Source organism: Thermobia domestica, chromosome 4, assembly GCF_964235325.1.
Source record: "Thermobia domestica chromosome 4, izTheDome1.hap1.1, whole genome shotgun sequence".
Classification (NCBI taxonomy): domain Eukaryota; kingdom Metazoa; phylum Arthropoda; class Insecta; order Zygentoma; family Lepismatidae; genus Thermobia; species Thermobia domestica.
The window spans coordinates 323360049-323374191 of NC_137457.1; the positions used below are offsets into that span (position 1 = coordinate 323360049).

At 36.9% G+C, this 14143-nt stretch overlaps 1 protein-coding gene across 5 annotated transcripts in view; it reads left to right on the forward strand.

Moving 5' to 3' along the window:
* The window catches only part of Nhe3 (Na[+]/H[+] hydrogen exchanger 3), a 205988-nt gene extending 192149 nt beyond the window's left edge, over positions 1–13839 (forward strand). For 4 of the 5 annotated variants that reach the window (XM_081756704.1, XM_081756705.1, XM_081756706.1 and 1 more), the window contains one exon: positions 13460–13839. In XM_081756704.1, the coding sequence (XP_081612830.1) occupies positions 13460–13555 (96 nt within the window). In that variant the 3' untranslated portion in view covers positions 13556–13839. Of the gene's footprint in view, positions 1–5077; positions 5130–13459 lie in introns of all 5 variants that reach the window. The other variant, XM_081756703.1, reaches the window with a different exon arrangement.
* The last annotated feature ends 304 nt before the right edge of the window (positions 13840–14143 follow it).

A 14143-nucleotide genomic window follows, 5' to 3' on the forward strand; every position in this document is an offset into this window, starting at 1 on the left:
AGAATGTAGTACATAATCACGATTGAATTCGAATCCCCGGCAGTCCTGCATCCATATTTTACAGTATTATTCAGTCGAAATTAAGAAGTGACTTTTTAGTAGCGTAGTAAGATTGACGTAAATGGCGAGAAAACTTTCTTTCAAAATGTTGTAGTATTTATGAGCTAATGGTGTACATGTAACTTTCTTGACAGTTATGTTTCCCAATATCAGAAGGCGAGCTCGTGTTACTCAAATTGAGAGATGAACGTGCAGTCATAAGCAAAAACTCGTTATCTGCTCTTATGCGTAAAGTTGCGCATACCCACGAATTAGGGGTAGTCAAAACATATTAAAAGATATTTCGTTTCAAAGCACTGGTATAGAGGATGTTCGGAAACAAAAAACAAAATACTGCGTGACCATAAAAATGCTATCATCTTTAAAGTGGTATTACATCGCTTTGCGTAATCGCATTTAAATTAAATTGGTTTCATTTACTATACCTCATAGACATTGAATGTGAGCCCCACGAGTGGCGATGCAGACATCAAAACGATATTCCCATTCACGCTACGCATGCTTCAATACACGCTGAATCGCCTTTCCTTTGATGACATATGCAGCCACGCTCTACAAAATCACAGTCCCACTTCAAAATTGACGTGTGTGTATAGGAACCTGATGTTGAAACCTTCGCCTAAAAGTCCAATGAATCTGCACCAGAGTCTGTGTGCTGTGATATTCCAAAACACACCAACTTCGTTCTTGTGGGGTCGCCATAACTCTTTAAAACTTATTCTTTAATAACACAACACAACAAAAGGAAATAAATTTACGTTAGACCATTACGGCATAACAGTACAGAAACAAAAGCTTCCCAAGTGAGCTACAGCACAAACAGCAACTGCCTGCTAAATATCCAATAATGAACCGATATTGACTAATCAAAAGTAACTCTCTAACTAACTCTATGACCTATGGAACCCGGAGGTTCAATGCCGCGTTCACAAAAGCTCTCCATTGACTTCTATCTTTATTCAACTGGATCCAATATCTACTTTGGATTCCTATTTCTGCGAGATCCATCTTAATATTGTCCTCCCATCTGTGCCTAGGTCTTCCTAATGGTCGTTTTCCGATTGGTCTTCCAGTCAAGACTTTGAAAGCGTTTCTACTTTCTTCCATCCTAGCTACATGACCTGCCCACCTAAGCCTCCTAGACTTGACGACCCTAACAATGACGAACCTGGTTGCTATCTTTGATTTTCCTTATGGGTATTCCAGCAGAAAGTTAAATAATAATGGCGACAATGCATCTCCTTGTTTCAGGCCATTTTCGACGTGAAAGCTCGCGGACAAAAATTTTCCTACCCGGACTTTACTTTGGGATTCATTTAAACATATCTTAATTAATCTAATTAGCTTTCTCGGTATTCCAAGTTCTGTAAGAACGTTGTATAATGTTTCTCTTCTAACCGAGTCGTACACCTTTCTAAAATCAATAAATAGTTGATGTACCGGGGTATTGTATTCCCACTTTTTTTTCGAGTATTTGGCGAATGGTAAATATTTGGTCGATAGTTGATCGATTTCGTCTAAATCCACACTGATAATCTCCAATAATTTCATCTGCGTATGGGGTCAGTCTTGCTAACAGAATATTTCAAAGGATTTTATAGGATGTTAACGGAAGAGACATGCCTCGATAATTATTACAGTCAGTTTTGTCGCCTTTCTTGTGAATTGGAACAATGATTGATTCTTTCCACTCTTGTGGCAATTCTTCCTTGTTCCAGATAAGGAGGATGAGTTTGTGTATCTTGTTCCACACTTTTTCGTCTCCTGCGAAAATTAACTCAGCCGGAATTTAATCTACACCCGGAGATTTGGTTCCTTTAATTTCTTTATAGCGGTTTCTACTTCTATTCGGTTGGGTTCTGGAATATACGGTTCTGCGGTGTGTATCACCTTCTCTCCACGCACACTAGTTTTTGGTTGCGCGTTAAGCAAATCGTCAAAGAAATCTTTCCATCTATTTAAGATGCTATCTGTGTCAGTGAGAACTGTACAATCAGATTTCTTTAATATATAAGCACGAGGTTGATAGTCTTTCTTAAATTCGCTGATCCCCTTATACATGTTCCGAATATTTTTATCTTTACTATTATCTTCGAGTTCCTTAATTTTAGCTTTCAAAAAATCGCGTTTCTTTGTTCTAAAAGTTTTGGAAGTTTCACGCCTGATATCTGCGAAATTTTGTGTCTGCGAAAATCAAAAGTAAACATGAGTGAATTTACTTTTCCTGTGTTTGATCACATTAATTAGTGACATTGTTGTCCATTGTTGACATGCACAAAAATATTTGAGTTTTTCTTTCAAATGTAACCAATTTCATTTAAATACGATTCTCCAAAATGAAGTAATACTATTTTGAAGTATGATAGTATTTTTATGTACTTTGTAAGTGAATCCTTACACGAAAACATAAAAAAAAAAAAAAAAAAAAGTGATCAATATTAGTGCACAAATACGTCTTTTCGAAAGTAAAGCTCTCCGAAAATTCGTAGGAACGATAAAATAAAGAACATACTCCATTAATGCACCAGTGGAACAGAGACGGCAACAGGGTTATCCTCGAAGCATAAAATTAAATTCACAAGGCCTTCTGAAATCAGAAATAGATCAGGAAATGAAACGTGGCATATATTCTATAACCACCAGTAAATTTAATCAATGTAAGCTTTTCAAGTAATCATTATTCTTTCATCTCACATTTCGTTCTGGAGTTATTTCCCTTTTCATATCGCTTCGATCAATTTTCGACTGTCTATAACTCCGAAATGATGCGTTTGTGTACCCAAGTAGGCCTGTCATTTCTTTCATGTTTTCATGTGAGGATTCATTTCCAATAGTTCTTTGGCATTGTTCCCGAACTCCCTGGATATATATCAGTATAACTTCTCAACACTTTTCATGTCTTGTGGAGTCCATGCCACGCCGCATCTGCCGTCATCAAGGCAAAAGAGGGTGCTACATGATACTAGCTAGGTATGTCAAATAAAATTGCTCATAAGTGTATAATATATATAGAATAAACCAATTATTTTGAAATACCCTTGTAATCTTTACTATACCCGCTGCTGATACTTACTGTACATGGTGCAAAATTTCAGCCTCTTTGGATTATTTGTTTAAAAATTACAAGGGTATTTCAAAATAATTGGTTTATTCTATATATATTATACACTTATGAGCAATTTTATTTGACATACCTAGCTAGTATCATGTAGCACCCTCTTTTGCCTTGATGACGGCAGATGCGGCGTGGCATGGACTCCACAAGACATGAAAAGTGTTGAGAAGTTATACTGATCCACTGCAAACCCTCTCATAATAAAGGAAGATTTGTTAGAGAAGGTTTCAGGACACGCACATCCCTCTCGACAGCATTCCAGCTGTGCTCAATGGGATTGAGATCGGGACTCCTCTGGTGCCAGGGAAGGACCTTCACATTCCATGAGTGTACATTGTACCAGTCAGCCACAATTCGGGAGTGAAAGACATTGTTTTGTTGTAGGCACAAGTCGCCTGTAAGATGCTAGGGGCGAACAAAGGGGTGAACATGATCTCTAGCAAGGTTCCTATAACGTTCTCTGGTGAGAGATGTTGTCAGATGTCCGACTGCATCCCATATGAGCAGTTCTCATACAAGGATATCACCAGCCTGAACTGTATCCTGCTAGCAAGGAGAATCCATTGCGTCATGTGGTAACGATGCACTCGTACACGGCCATCGGCGTGTACCAAACGGTACCTTGACTCATATAACCAGGTGACCTTTCTCCATGCTTCGAGTGTTTAATGGCGGTGTTCCTTTGTTGACGACAGTCGTAATTCCTGCAGAGAAATGTTCAGCAGAGGTTCGATCATGAGACTCCATGGCAAGGAGATGGTTCTGGATGGTATGGCTGCTTAGACGTCATTGTTGTTCACCATTGAATAGATGAATGATCTGCTGCACTGTGGTTCGTCTATCCGCTCTTATCATTTCAGCTAGCCGACGACGACTCCTGTCATCGACGCGTCATAGCTATGACAGTTGACGACGGTAGTTTTGCCTGAATTCAGGAACTTACGGTACACTCTTGACACAGTGGCCCTTGAAAAGCCCCTTACCTGCACGGCGTCAGAAATGGAGTGGTTTATACGTCTGGCCTCGATAAATACGCCGCAATGTCGTAATCAAGTGTTATTTATACAACCCGTACGAGGTCTCATGTCCCTTTTGTTAAATTCTCCGAGCCCATCACAGCGCCATTTCCGGAGAGCAGCAACTATCTGAAATTCAACTGCTCATAAGTGTATATATATATATATATATATATTAATATGGAATTAGGTTTTAAAATGAAAGTTTTAAATGAAATTTATGTAGAGCGTTTTAGAGCATTAAAAAGGAGCATTTTCTTCCCAATTCCCATTCTATACATTCCTTACGTGCTCCTTGTTAACTTCGGAACGAACGATAGACTGCTTTAACGTAGAGAGCATAACTCTTTGCTAATTTACCAATACTGAATTCGGTAACAGACTTTTTGAGGTACGTATAAACTTTTGTCGGGGACTGTACTCCTTAGTGTGAATCATTAAAACTATTCTTAGTAAAGTATAATTAATATTGTTATATATTGTTATTTGAATGAGGCTAATGCTTCGTAATTTTGTTTTCACTGTTAGCTTGAAAATTTGTAATTGAAATATAAGCTTGTGTATTTGCTTGCATTTTATCTATTTTTAATTATTTCTTTTCAACGATAATTATACCCGTCTCTTGTTTCTTGCTAGTCAGTATTCTTTATTTTTCACTTGATTAAGTTTGAATAAAATTTTTGTTTAGCAGATACATTGATGCCAGTGGTAGCTCTTTTATTTTGTCTGTTGTATGTATGTATGTATGTGTGTGTGTGTGTGTGGATATGTGCATGTTCAATATGTAGATAAATAGGTAGGTAACATTTGTGAGTATGAAAGTATGTGAAAGCATGCAATATGTGTGTGCATTTGCTTTACTTTTGATGCTGTTTTATTTTTCCAGATTAACCCTAATCCCTGTGGCAATGGGCAACAAGCTGTTGGTACAGCCAAGAGTATGTTTCGTTCTTCCATTTGTATGTCTTAGCTTGCTTCATAATATTTGTGCAGTTCCTATTTCATAATTTTTACATCATACACGGTGATTTAAAAACGTTGGTGAAATATATATAGAGTTCCCGACTGTGAAAAATAAAATTAACACCGCCTATTGATAATCCTTAAAATTGTATCTTAAATCTTGAAGTAATGGTTGAGCCTGGCAAAGGTACCGGTTAGTTGGCAACCCTAGTGGGATAGCAGAAACAAGAAAGGCGCACAAATTGATTCTGCCATATTTTAGTTCGTATCAGCTTCATCTGGAGATCGCTGATGCACTTGACAACATATTTTTTTTTGTACAACACAGCTGTTCCCTTGGTAAGTTCGTTCCATTTTTATTCCTTAATGTTTCTATTCTTTTTCTTCCTGCCTTTAACCTTCGTGACCAAGATTGCAGGGAAAGTCGAGAGCTTGGAACTATATAAATGAGGAATTACAGAAATCTAAGACTAGAATAAAACTAAATGTCGACTAAAAGCAAGGGAATTCGTGTTATCATTCAGTTAAAGTCGTCGCGAATTCTGTCGAGGAATTTGAAGCTTAAAATATATAAAACGGTAATCATGCCTGTTGTTGTGTATGGATGTGAAACATGGTCGCTTACTCTGGGGGAAGAACTTAGACTGAAAGTATTGAGAACAAGATCCTGAGACGAATATTCGGACCTAAGAACGGGAATGGTGAATAGCAGAAACTTCATAACAAGGAACTACATAATTTATACGGTTTACCGAACATTATTAGGGTCATCAAGTCTAGGAGGCTTAGGTGGGCAGGTCATGTAGCTAGGATGGAAGAAAGTAGGAACGCTGTCAAAGTCTTAACGGGAAGACCAACTGGAAAACGACCATTAGGAAGACCTAGGCGCAGATGGGAAGACAATATTAACATGAATCTCGCAGAAATAGGAATACAAAATAGAAACTGGATGCAGTTGGCTAAGGATAGAAGTCAATGGAGAGCTTTTGTGAATGTGGCATTGAACCTCCGGGTTCCATAGGCCATAGAGTTAGTTAGTTAGAATCAAACTAAGATATTTATAGAAACTTTGACTTCTCAAAATTGTCATATTGTTCACAGTAATGTATTTATTTACGAAAATAAGAACAACGGTGCAGAGCGTAGTAACAATCCTTAACTATTTTGATATCTCAGTGCATTCCTCAAATATTGACTTGTCTTGTAGTATACATCCATTGTTTCGAAGTATATTTTTTCACGTTGTTGTGCATCAATTTTTTCCATGCCTCTGGTACGAGGCATGTTTTTTGCTAGTTTCTCTGAAGTTGCATCCCACATATTTCACCAACGTTTCTGAATCACTCTGAGTATACATTTATAAAAGTTACAATGGTACACAGTTTCCTACCTTTTTCTCTCTATTCTTTTGTGCTACAAATAACATCTTCAATTTTTCAAAAACTATTTTTTTAAAAGCATCTTAAACGAATGTTATTTCAATTTAGATTTTGCGTGTTGTGTCATCAATTTTACCGAATGTCTATTAGCGACCGACAAGCATCATACGTACTAGAAATGGTTTTATTATTATTGTTCTCCAGATTTTCAAGATTGTAGTTCTATTTTTTATCATATTTCTTAACTTATACAGGGTGTTTCAAAACAACACCAGCATCGTTTGGGAAGTGATTCCTGACACCAAGGTAAGACAAAAAATATAGACAAATGTGGGTGCACAAATGTTTCCTTTCGGAGTTATAGGCTGCCGAGAACACGAAAAAATCAAGTTCAAAGATCCATAGCTCCAAAACTATAGAACCTAGCGTAGTCGGGTCAAGACTTGATTTAGGAACTAGGATGTGCCTTATCCAAATTTCAGAATCCTGCAATACGTCCGCAACATTTTTTTTGAGGTAGTTGGTGTGTACTTCAAATTATATGCCCGTAGCCAAATTCTTTCTATAAAAATTGTTGCGTGAGTACTTTACGATTCTGAAACATGTATTTTTTGATAGCGCACATATTAGTTTCTAAGCGAAGTCTTGACCTGACTAAGGTAGGTCCAATAGTTTGGAGCTATGGATCTTTAAATTTCATGTTTTCGGCAGCCTATAACTCCGAAAGGAAGCATTTGTGCACCCACGTTTGTCTTTACTTTTTGTCTGATCTTAGTGTCAGGAATCACCTCCCGAACGTTGTCAGGGTGTTTCAAAACAACACCGTATAAATCGTAAGGTGCGTATTAAATTGAAGAAATGGTAGTAATATCAATGAACTTAAAAAGGTAATATGGTACAGTTATAGAAAACTCAGTTCTTTCCGTTGTAAATGTATTTAGAATGCGCACGTAGTAGTAGTAGGTTTGGAGAAACGCTTTTTTTATATAGTCTTCTAATACATTAAGTCATCAATCCCATCTCTGGTTTTAGAACAGATATAAAATTGCTTTCCAAAGCTACTATTGTCAGAAGTACCGTAAGCATAAGTAAATAGCGGTTAGATTAGAAATGTGCTGTATGATATTTGGGGTAACTATAACCGTCAAAGTAAATGAGTATTTTAAAAACGTATTAACAGAAATATTCTAGAGTTCAAATAAATATTTGTTGCTTCAGTTACCAATTGGGATATACATGCACCTCACTCTAATTAATTTCAAATTTCTACAAAATAATGTAATGAGCTTTAGTGTTGCATTTTCGAAAATATGCTTAATAGATATAAATACCACTTACCAAACATGGTTAGAGTCATCAAGTCTAGAAGGCTCAGGTGGGCAGATCATGTAGCGAGAATGGAAAAAAAGTTAGGAACGCTTTCAAAGTTTTAACTGGAAGTCCAATAGAGAAACGATCATTAGGAAGACATAGGCGCAGAAGAGAAAACAATATTAAATGGGTCTCGTAGAAATAGGAATACAAAGTAGAAACTGGATGCAGTTGGCTAAGGACAGAAGTCATTGGAGAGCTTTTGTGAAGGCAGCATTGAACTTCCGGGTTCCATAGGACATAAAGTTGGTTAGTTAGATATAAATAATAAAAGTCAAAGAATACCGTTCTTAAATAAATATTATTACTTAAGTAACAACGAAATCAATAGCACTTGGGTATGCCCATACCGTGGTTGGTAAACAAAGAGTTAAGGTGGATCTCGCAGAAATAGGAATACAAAACAGAAATTGGATTGCAATTGACTTAAGGACAGAAGTCAGTGGAGAGCTTTCTTTATGTGGAATTGAACCTCCAGATTCCATAGGCCATAAACTTGGTTAGATCTATATTGTGTTAATGGATCTATCGATGGTCAGGTAAATTTAAATTAGCAAATAATGCACCTGTAACATAAGAATGGTATCAAACAATGTCTTGCTTCTTCAAGCAATTAAAGATGTAGTTGATATGATGGTAGCTCTTATGTAAAATGTATTTAATTTCCTACAATAATTAGTATTTTACTTAACTTCCTTTCTGATTTATTCATCCTGATGCAAATACTAAATAAGGAATCAAAGAAATATTTTAATTAATATTGTCTTCAACCATTCTGTATTTTGCTACAAAATGACTTTATATATCCTATTTGTATTTTTTAAAGTAAAGTTTTAAGTGTTATTATTATTATTATTATTATTATTATTATTATTATTATTATTATTATTATTATTATTATTATTATTAAAACATACTTTGCTGCGGATGTTTTACTTCGAACAGTCACATACGTGCGTAAAAATAGTGTATAGATATTTTAGCATATACAGAGTTGTCCGGAAAGTAGTAGAACTTTTTTTTAAGTTACAATTTTGACACAGCGACTTAATAATTTTGAAAATTTGCCCCTTATGCATCAACACAGCGTTTTCAGCGACTTTGTCAATCACTGAACCCTCCCTGAAAGGAAGAAACTGGAATGCTCTTCAACTCCCTCGTTACGGCCTCTTGAATGGCCTGGACCGAGCCGTGGTGTCGTCCTTTCACGACCCTTTTCAGTCGGGGAAAGAGGAAGAAGTCTGCAGGAGCGACATCTGGACTGTAGGATGGCTGGGGAAGCTGTATGATGCCATATTTGGTCAGCAAAGATGGTGTGGCTCGGCGCATTGTCGTGATGAAGCTTCCGTGATCTAGCGATTGCTGGACGGACGCGGGCGATTCGTTTTCTGAATCTTTTAAGTACTTCCACGTAGAATGCATCATTCTTAGTCTGACTGGACGGTACGAACTCTCTGTGAACCACTCCTTTGCAGTCAAAAAATATGATCAGCACCATTTCATTTTCGACTTGCTCAATTTGTGCCATTCAAAAACACTTGATCGACCCATGGCATCACTCCCATAAGCAGTCTTGATCATGTCATGGGTCTCACTGGAACTTTTACCCAGTTTCACGCAAAACTTCACCGTCTAACGCTGCTCTAACAAATTATTCATTGTGGAGGTGACAAGGCACGTTGAAAGGGATTCACCTTAAACTTGATCTACACTTCATGAAGGCTTGAATATGACTGGTGCGCTGGTAGCTAAAACCCCTCACCACCCAACCAGCGCAGTAACATCGCCCTCCTTCACCACGTTTCGGCGTGAAAGATTCAGTCCTACTACTTTCCGGACAGACTCTCTGTTGTACGTAAACTTTTGAACTTTGTTCGAAGGAAGGTAGCAATACGTAGTATGGTTACCTCTCAACAGATGTCATTACTTATGTGACATGTAAAATAAACATCTGACATAAGACAATGAATCAAAATGGTTGGCGCACGGTTGTCGTTCGAAGTCCGTAAGACTTTCAAAGTTGTGTTTCTAGTTTGAGAACGTTGCTTACGTCACATGCTTATTTTAACCACTTCCGACCAGAGTATATACACTTGTTTATTAAAAACTAAATTACAGTGTAACGGTTTCGACAACTTAACGGTGTCTTCATCAGACACTAACTCACCGAATCAGGGTTAACCCAGTGTAACCGAATCAGGGTTAGTGTCTGATGAAGACAACGTCGAAACCGATACACTGTAATTTAGTTTTTAATAAACAAGTGTATATACTCTGGTCAGAAGTGTTTATTATTTCTTTAGTGAGTTCCAGAGTCGTGATGGATAGAGTTGCATGCTTATTTTACAGTCATTTAAGAAAAAATATTTGTTTAGAGGAATCCATACTTCATATTCCTACCATACTTCGATCCAACTTCGCAAAAAATCTGTGTATGTATGAATATATGACACTGTATATCGGGTTAATTTGAATGTTATAAAACTATTTGTAGGTTTGTGTTGTACTCAAGCTCAACTTAAGTTTCTTTCTTCCCAACTGTGTTGTAAAGAAAATAATTTCCAATCTTCTTGTGCATACTATTTTGTTTCCTTACTATATGATTACAATGCTTTTGCTTGAAAAGACTTTTCGTTAGTGAGAGAAATAAATGCTTTTTTAGTATGTGCTTTTACTAAGTTATTGGATTCTGACTCAGTGACTTTTTTTCTTCTTCTTCGACGCTACACTAACCAGTAAGGAGAATTAGAACAACGGAATAAAACGTTCTAGTTCAGGATTCCCACCGACCTAGAAAACCTAAAAAATCAGGGAGTTTTAAGAAGAGCTGGAAAAGTCAGAATTTTAAATACGGATTTTTACTTCTTACAGTGGATTGTTTTAAACCTTTATTTTGCTACAGCTAGCATTTTTCATATAGTAAAAAAGAAAAAAAAAAAGAAAAAAAATGGTGACACTTGGAACTAGAGCCAGCAATTTGATATTTTCACTTTAAAAGAAATCGTTTAGAGCAGGGCTTTCACTGAAATATCCATAAAATTATGTATGTGACTTTACATGCATTACAAGCTAGCGGCAGGGTTTTAGAAATTTGTGAACATCGTTGTAATGAGCAAAGGGCTAGCGCTCGTACGTGCCTCAAAATTGATATTGATGTCAACCCTGTTCAAGTTATGTTTTCCGTTTCGAGAGTACTTGAGAATTGTAGGTCTGGCGGATTTTTCTTTTCGCCTTACGTGGCTGTTTGTTAGGGGTAGGGGAAATTTTATAAAATAAATCAGTTTGTTTTGAAAACTTCTGCACATGCATAGCAGATTAAGAAACCTTTCTCCCTAGTTGGGAAAAATGTAGTAGCTTTTTTACATTACGGTCTGGCTAAAACCTCTTGACGTCTGGCGAAAGCCAATGGCATGCAAGTGCGATGTTGTCGGATTTCGTTTCCTTTCGTCTATAAGCATAACGTGAAACATTAACGTCAAAAATTAAGATATCAAAAAACAGTTTCTTTCTTACAAATTTACAACTGTACAGTGTTATATATATGTATATGTGGACATACTTTTGAAATTGCTTTTTCTGCTGCCCTCAGACGCATACCTTTCAAAAAAAAAAAAAAAAAAAACCTCTCTTTACTACAATACCCAGTTCAATGTTCATTATCACTTGTACTAAGCTTACTAAACGGCTTTTTTAAAATACAGCTGTAACATACACACACAAACACTTGAATAAAACAAATGTATTGCTTAAGAGAGCGCAAGAAACACACACACGCGCCCTGAACTCAAATGTCAAACTGAACGAGGTTCCTTGTTTCTCCTGTGTGAATCAAAGGCAGAATATTTGTTCTAAACATTCTGTCTGTTCATTCGATGCTTTCTTCATACGTAAAACTCAGAACGAAGAAGGTGGAAGAGTAAAACAGCGTTTTAGATTGACATATATATGATGAAACAAACTTAGAATAGAATATGAACCACTGGACGGAAAATAGTCTTTCTCTCCTTAGATTTAGAAACGATTTTCTATCCTAAGCATCGACTGAAGCATACTATTAGCGTTACATAACTTACATTGGGTATTATGAAAAGAGGACTGGTCTTAAACTTCTTGAGGTTTCAGCCAAACTGTTATAGGTCTGGAAATATGTAAACCGTGATCGGGAAAAGTTAGGGAACTGCAGTCTACAGTCTCCATTTTACAGAGTCTGAGTGAACCGCATTAGAAGGATAAATGTTTCTTCTTTAGTATCGAATCCGGCCTGCCCTGTTGCTAGGTAGACACCGACTACACCACTCTGGTTTTACAATTTTATAATAGTTTGTTTTCTGTCCTTACAGTCATCTCGGCTGTACTGTCCTTCTCAATAGAAAATAGCTCACAATGGCATCTTTGGGTTAGAGATGCCGTACGAAAGTGAGAAATTAAAGAAATAAGCTAATACCACTGGTGAAAATGTGCCCACGCTGGTAGATCAAGTTTTAATTGCGCTTTTTATATTAATATAGGGATGTTGATTCCAAGCGAATTGTTTTTAAACGTATCCCTTTACAGGTTCACGAGAAAAGTGACTCCGAAGTTGAGATATTTATATCCCAAATTTGACATTTTTCTCGTGACGACGTGGATGGATGTGTTTAGATATAGCATCACCAAATTACGAAGGGTGATCAAAAAGTAAGGTTACAAAGTCTGCCGTGAACATGTATATATTATTTCATACAGCCAACTGATAGTAGCTGCATACATTATGTTATTTTTCGACATAGTCTCCATATCGGTTGAGGCATTTGTTGCATCGTGGGATGAGTCTGAAGATTCTCTCCTGGTAAAAATCCTGTCCTTGCGTGTTCAGCCACGTTGTCACGAAGAGTTTCACCTCCTCGTCTGAAGCAAAGCGAAGCGACGGCCTCCGAGTTGCTTCTTGAAGTGCGGGAACAAGTGAAAGTCACTCGGAGCTAGGTCCGGGATGGAGAGAGGGTGGTCGATGATGTTTACACCGTGCTGAGTTGGCAACCACGTTCCTTCTCGGTGACGTTTATCCTACCAGCCGTAAACTTTCGACACTATTCTGCAACATGCTGACGAGACATTACAGTCTCTCCCAGCTGCCAGTGAATTTCAGCCATGGCTACATGTTTCGCCCACAGAAATCAAATAACTGAGGAAACTTTTTTCGCGAGACCAGTTTCCCAAATGAGCCTCATTTGTGTTTACGTACGACTAGCGCCGTAGGTGGCTGAAATTCTGCACAGTTGCCAACTGCATATATTAAAATTACCACATACTCCTCATTTTCCTATAACAAATGAAACTCGAGAAATATGGGCCTTGTAACCTTAATTTCTGATCCTCCCTCGTAGTATAAAAAGCACAATTAGAACTTTTTTTCTTTCTCAAGCGTTGACACTTTTTACCTGCGACATTAGTGTTATTTTTCTAGTCCTTCTAGAATATTTTATTATTTGTCTTTGCGTTTGAAATATATATGTGTTAAAATGTTATATTTAGTGATTTGGTAGTAGGCTATAAGTAAGGCTATTTACTGTTTGCAGAGTGATTCCTTACACGACGGCGATTTGGGTCTTGGAGCTGGTATGGCTGTGCAGACGAGAGTAAGATTACAAGGACCTGCAGGCGACGATTTATAAAATTTTAAAGAAGGAAAAAACGGAACAATTTTTGAGCGTAACTGTACATAATTCTATTACTAATATAATGAGAGATTTCTTTTGAGAGTTATCTCCAGTGTTTGTCCTGCTGGAAGAGCACAATTTCTCTGGTCGGTATTAAGCGATTGTGCAACGTCTTTTAACAGTGAAAAAAGAAAAATGGCTGTGATTCACATATTGTGTAGCACCAAAGACACTATGGAAGGTGAGTTTTAGTGTTTACATTACATGTCAAGTTTATTATTGTAATCTACTAAAAAGAACATCCTTCATTACTTGATCACATCAAGATAAATATGATGGAACATTATCCAAGAAGTGGAGGGAAAAAAAAAAAACAAAATTCTAACGATTCTCATTTGTTTTTTGTATTGACTTTGTTGAAATTATTAAACAGTTTGTTTCGAAGTGAAGTGCATAAATGCAGAAATGTCATCTTGTTGTATTTTCAAAAAAAAAAAAAAAAAAAAGAAAGAAAAAAGAAAAAAACCCTTTTGTCAATAATTGTCATTATTATTGTTGTTATAATTACTATGCTTATTAGGGAGCGGACTTATTTTAGGTGCT